Source organism: Erpetoichthys calabaricus, chromosome 10 (genome assembly GCF_900747795.2).
Source record: "Erpetoichthys calabaricus chromosome 10, fErpCal1.3, whole genome shotgun sequence".
In the NCBI taxonomy this organism is placed as follows: domain Eukaryota; kingdom Metazoa; phylum Chordata; class Cladistia; order Polypteriformes; family Polypteridae; genus Erpetoichthys; species Erpetoichthys calabaricus.
In genome coordinates, this window is record NC_041403.2 from 35,935,957 (window position 1) to 35,941,956 (window position 6,000).

The 6,000-nt window shown below is 36.5% G+C and overlaps 1 protein-coding gene across 7 annotated transcripts in view; it reads right to left on the reverse strand.

Moving 5' to 3' along the window:
* gpsm2 (G protein signaling modulator 2) overlaps nucleotides 1-5,601 on the reverse strand; it is a 61,146-nt gene extending 55,545 nt beyond the window's left edge. For 2 of the 7 annotated variants that reach the window (XM_051932615.1, XM_028811078.2), the window contains exons 1-3: nucleotides 4,262-4,437; nucleotides 3,612-3,701; nucleotides 2,506-2,556 (exon numbers count right to left, since the gene is read on the reverse strand). Coding sequence is in view for 1 of the 7 variants with exons in the window: in XM_028811076.2 (XP_028666909.1) it covers nucleotides 2,506-2,556; nucleotides 5,478-5,515 (89 nt within the window). In the remaining 6 variants the exon portion in view is untranslated. Of the gene's footprint in view, nucleotides 1-2,505; nucleotides 2,557-3,611; nucleotides 3,702-3,944; nucleotides 3,961-4,261; nucleotides 4,438-5,477 lie in introns of those variants that run through there. The other 5 variants (XM_028811077.2, XM_028811080.2, XM_028811076.2 and 2 more) reach the window with 5 other exon arrangements.
* Nucleotides 5,602-6,000: the final 399 nt, after the last annotated feature.

Here is a 6,000-nt window from a genome sequence, read left to right on the forward strand (position 1 = left end):
ATATTCGCAATCTCAGTTGTCACACTAATAAAAAAGTATTCCAACTCAATCAGTGCGCTAACACGATTTCTAATTTTACATAGTATTCAGCTAACAATTTCTTAAATCTAACCAGTGATGAATCCCACCTGAAAAGGGTGCTACCAGGCATTAATTACTCTTGCATGGCCATGTGTTTTGGCTTTACCTTTAACAATATCGGGCATTTATTTTTGCTGTAATGCAGTAAGTCTTTAGTATTCCAACAGACCTCAGCCCTCACACCACCGACTCTGAAGTCATTTCATATGGAACACCCATCCTCAGTGATCATTTTAATATAGTTGTGTTTGTTTGTTGCCCGAATATGCCAAATTTGAAGAACCCTGTACTACCTGCTACTTCAAATAAACTTTGGGATGTGCTATATAACCTTAGACAACAAATAAAGTCAACATAATGTGGATCAGCATAGCTATATTACAGAGCAATCTTAGATCTTATTTATTAAGGGTTATTCAGGGGGCAAAGGAGAGAGGAAGTTGATTGGGGAGGAAGTTATTCAGGTACAAAAAGAGAGAGGAAGTTGGATGGGATTATTAAAAGGGAAAACAGATTATATACTGTATGAGATATAATGAATCAGGTTATTATTTTAAAAAGTCAGTAGCATAAAAAGGACTCTTTAATATGGTTAAAGCAGGACCTTGCCCACAATAGAGTAATATTTGGATTCACCTATGCTCGACAGCCCACACCCCACATTTCCCAAATTAGTCAAAATAAATAAATGGAGCCAATTGTGCACTTTCTCACCATAATGTTAAGGATGGGGATGTGGTGCATTAGAATTGCCTGATATGTGTAATTTAGTACCTGAGATAAGGAAAAAAAAATCACTTTATTGTCTAGAATGAAGTTGGCAGTTCATGGGAAAGGCTGAACTGTACTGAGTCTGGATCTAGATTTGTCCGATATGATGTTGTCCCTCTACTATTTTGGAGTATGATGAAAAACAAAAGTCCCTGTGTGGCAAGCCTCAGTACATAGAGAAAAACTGTGGCTACTGTTTGCGCACATGCACCTATCACATACTCAATATATTCCCCATTCTCAGAATTGGAGGATGTAGCATTCAGCTACCACTGCTGAATATGTGGTCCTTTGGAGAGGCTTCAATGCTCACATGAGAATAGCAAAGATGCCTAAATATTTGTTTTTACAAGAAAAATCTGGTCTGTACTAATGGAAATAGTAGGCATATAATCACATTTGTTCTCTAGTCATGGACTTCACATATTAAGCTCATGCTCATTGGCAAGGTTTCTTACAAGTGTATCCGGTACCAGAGGTCTTTGGGCCAAACACTAATACTCACATCACTTGCACCAAGGCTGCATGTTTTGGTCACATATTTCAATAGAGGATCTGACTTGTTAATTAGTTACCATTTTGGGTTGAAATCACTTAATGGACAGACCCCTGCAAACACGAATCAATGGTGATCCCTTGCGAAACCAGCATTTTTTACAACTGTGGCAGATTCTTAATACTATACTTGTATGCTTTAAGGCTATACCAGATTATGTAACTTCTCCAGTGATTTTCTGTCATAGTCATTTACATAATCTTAGGGACTCATTCCAACTAATCTATGAACTGTTTCAACAAAATCTAATGGCTATGACTTTGTCTTTAATAGTATGGGTGGGCTGTGTTTGCAAGACAGCTGACATCCAATAAGTACTCTTGCATACGTATAATGATCATATAATTCAGCAATAAGAAATAAGGAACATGGGTGTTTTGGACTTCACAAGCAGAAGAATGTCTCATCTATCTGATGTCTTGTGTTTTATGTAACATGACAGAGTAGGAAAAACAAAAAAAGGGCTGAAACTGCAGCAGAACTAACCATGCCTACTAACTCTTCATAGAGCACCGGCTCCGGTCAAGCAGCACATTATTACTGGCTGTCACAAAGTACAACTGCACTGGAAGGTCGACACTCAGAGTGTAAATTAGACAAGCCCAAAAATTTTCAGTCGTTTAGACTGACATGGTCCAGCAATGCGATCAATAACCGAGGTTGGTTAAGTCTTTTATACCCCATGACTAGAGGTTGCATAATGAAACACCGGCTTTAGGGACATGGTAAAACCTTTCACCATGTATTAAAGTATACATAGTGAAAGATGCCAAGACAAATTGGCTTTTCAGGGATGCTAATTATTATCTCTCTGTACAGACTTGAGAGCTCCTAATATTCTCCCAAAATTAGATGAAAACTGATGAGCTTGAAGCAGACAAAAGAATGAAACGTGTAAAAAGCACAATACAGTAACTGGAAAAGGCTCATAGCATGCAAATCTCCAGACAAGCTATTACAAACAAGCAGAAAAAAAAAGCACATGCATCGACATTAGCAAGCATTAGGGCAACATACAGATTACAATATCCAAAAGCCAACTTTCAATCAAGCAAAAAAAATTAAGCATGTGCATTTATTCTTTTATTTTTACTAACCTTAATAAACAATATGCTTTTAAGACTCTAGTTCTCAAGACAGCTTCAGATCTAAACAGAGACAGAAAATGAGAAAGAATAATGATGAATAATCTGCCATTTATTCTTAAACAGTTATTTAGATATTTAAAATGCATTCACAATTTAAGCAGGACAAATTAAAATATGGCAGATTTTTACCATGTCATTGCTATCTTTGTAAATAATTATAACATATTATTTTTTATTTCCAAGTTAGTATAAATATTTCAAATAATAAGTGCTTATGAAATATCATTGCTTGTCACTGATAAAATATTCAGTAACACTGGGCAGTGTCACATTACAAGTAAATGTTTTATTTTCAACTAAATTGATGTGTTGTATATTATTATACCAATAAATTAGTTATATCAAATAACATTTTTCAAATAGATGAACATCGGAAACAGTACAGAATACAATTTAAGTTAATAGAATAGTCCTTCTAGGTTTAAGTTTTTTGCACCAAGCAGCACCTTTCTTCACTGTATGTACTAAATATAATAACCTAGAAAGTAATACACTTATAAATTCAGTGAACAGTCACACAAACATGCTCAGTAAATATAAGCAATTCAGTAAGTTGATATGCTATATCCATATATTTTTGTTCTCCAGAGCAGGGTCATAAGAAGCAAAGGCAGATTTCCACAAAAGTGGAATAAAAATATTGTGCCCATTATGAATTGGAATCACTTCACACCATAACTTCCTTAAAATTGTGTGAGCCAGTGTGCTGGAGCCTATTGTGCCAAAAACATTCACAATGCGGGATCCCATTCCAGGACCTCACTCCCCAGAACCCATATCTCACACAATTTAGAACTGCCAGTTAATCTAATTCATTTGTCTTTGACATATTGAAGAAAAACCCCATGCTTATTTGGCAAGAACAGGTAAACTTAACACAGAGAGTAACCAGGCACATTAGTTGAACCATCGGCACTGGACTTGAGAAGGAGCAATGCTACCAATGCACGATCCAATGAAATATTTATATATCTTTTTACACAAACCTAACATATATCCTCCTTAAAAAATGTAATTTCCTAAATACACTTTTTGTAAACTGATCCAAGCCTTACCTCAGAATTCCATTTCTCCTTTTCTATGATATGACTTCATTCTTTCCTTAGGCTTATTTGCACTCCATTATTATTCAGGTTTACTTTGTGCTTAGAAAATCAAATAATCATTTGTTACAAGTTTGCACACACACAAAATATTATTTCCAACACCCCAATAGAGCCTTAATGCAAAACAAACATTGCTACAGTAAATAAAGATTTCCTATAATGGTAACAATACAGTATACGTAATTTTATACATATTTTATACATACATAGACAAACTAAAAGACTGTCAAATCAGTTAATTATTAAAGACTAATTTATTACTGGGCTATAAAGCTTAATCACCAATACTCATGGGAATCTGGAACAGAAACTCAGCCATAACTAAAGCAATAACACAAGACTTTAAAGAGATATTTCCACAAGGTATTTGGAGAACTACAATAACCAAACGTATGGTCTGCCTTTAAATCCACTCATTTCTAAAAATATCAAGTTTCAAGGCACCCTGCTTCAATAAACCAGTTAAAAAAGTAAAGCAAAAATGCACTGCAGGAGACTGTGCAAGTTACACCCAGCACACAAGTTACATCATGCCCAACACCTTTTGAGCTAAGATAACTAGTTCAGCAGGTACTGCATCAATCAAATGTTGTACTTACATGGCCTCGGATTATAAAAGGAATATGCAAAATTTGTTTGTATCCAAGTTTGATGCCTATCTGTCGAGCAGCTCGCCACCGCAGACGTACTTTGTGAATACCACCTTTGTTTGCATTACTTTCATTATGCTTATAAAACGACTACTTCCATCAATAAAAGAATGTGTTAGATTAACGGACAACACCAAACTGGACAACGACGTCCGTAAACACCGGGATAGACTGGTACCCTGGCGGCTTCACGCTTCGCACCCACTGCTGCCAGAATAAGTTCCGCCCACTGCCAACCCAAAATTGGATAACGCGGGTTCAAAAATGTATGCATGTTATAACCATTGTCTTCTTCCGTTCTCTGTGAAGAAGACACAACTCCAAAAATGATTTCGGAATCTTTTCAGGCGCGACTTTTATAACGTTTTGTTGCAAAGCGCAGCCCGCTCATACCCACCATATAGCAGAAGGGCTGGGAAGGCGAGCGACTTAGTAAAGTAGATGACTTTGACCACAAAAAGGCGTCTGAAGTAATCTCGCTCCGCCGGGGGGAAACTTGAATGCTTAAGCAATATTCTCCTCGACACTATCATCTATAAACATGCATTCTTTTGCGAACATAAATAAAGCTTGCCTTTAGTTAATGAGAAAATATATAGAGTTAAGCACATTTACCCACCAGTTAACAGAAATATAAAGCAATTTACATTTTTAAGTTAGTTGCCGTAAAGATTGGGTCTAGATTTTCATGAAAAAGTAGTCGCTGTTAAAGACACAATATAGAATATTGAATGATGCGTTAATTTAAAGTACGGTTTACGAAACAGCTGGCACATAATTACCAACTAGAATAACCTTATAGCGTACGCCTTTTGATATTTATATACTATTAAGTGGCTTTAACAATTGTGAATACTGTACAGTCAATTATTTAAAATTGGTATCGCTCAATACTGCAGACATCTATTGTTATCCTTACAGTTGCACTGATGCAAATAATTATTCGAACAACCGTTACCGATACAATATCAGACAAAAGTATGTGCTCAAAAAGCACGTCATCCCGTGTACAACAAAGCTTCTTTTGTTTCACGTCTGGTCACACTACCCCAGACCGTGTACATATGGTTACGGATCTGGATCTGTTAATTACTGAACTAAAGTTTTAAAGACTAATTATTATTCATTATTATGTTACTTAAAGCCTAGAAATAAAAAAGCCTACTTTTTAGTTGAACGTGTCTTCTTCGTGCTCCTGTACATCCCGATGTACACCTCCCATTTGTCGGTTAAGTTTTCATCACTTTTTACTTTCCGCCATTTAATTCACAAACTTGTTCCGATTTGACGTGAAGAGAGTAGGAGGGGCTTCTATGTTAAAAGCCTGTTCAGTAACCAATAAAGAATTACTAGACACACTCGCAAAGAAGAGCTCTGACGATAGCAATCCAAACGACCGCCCCAAGCGAGACATAGCCAATAAGATTCAAACACAAACAGCGCTGCAAAGATGATTGGATATATCCAAGGTAAACAAGAAAAAATAATGTATGCTATTGGTCGAAATACCACGCGGATGGTTGGTAGAATTGCGTCTACTTTGAAGACTGTGAAGGGCGTGGCTACATTGGCGGAGTACTAAAAGCTCAGTGGGTGATTCCTGACAGGGCATTAGTTGGACATCAAAATAAACTACTTGCCCCGCCCAATGCATCTGTAAAAGTCACATTAAATGGCAAACCTGAAAC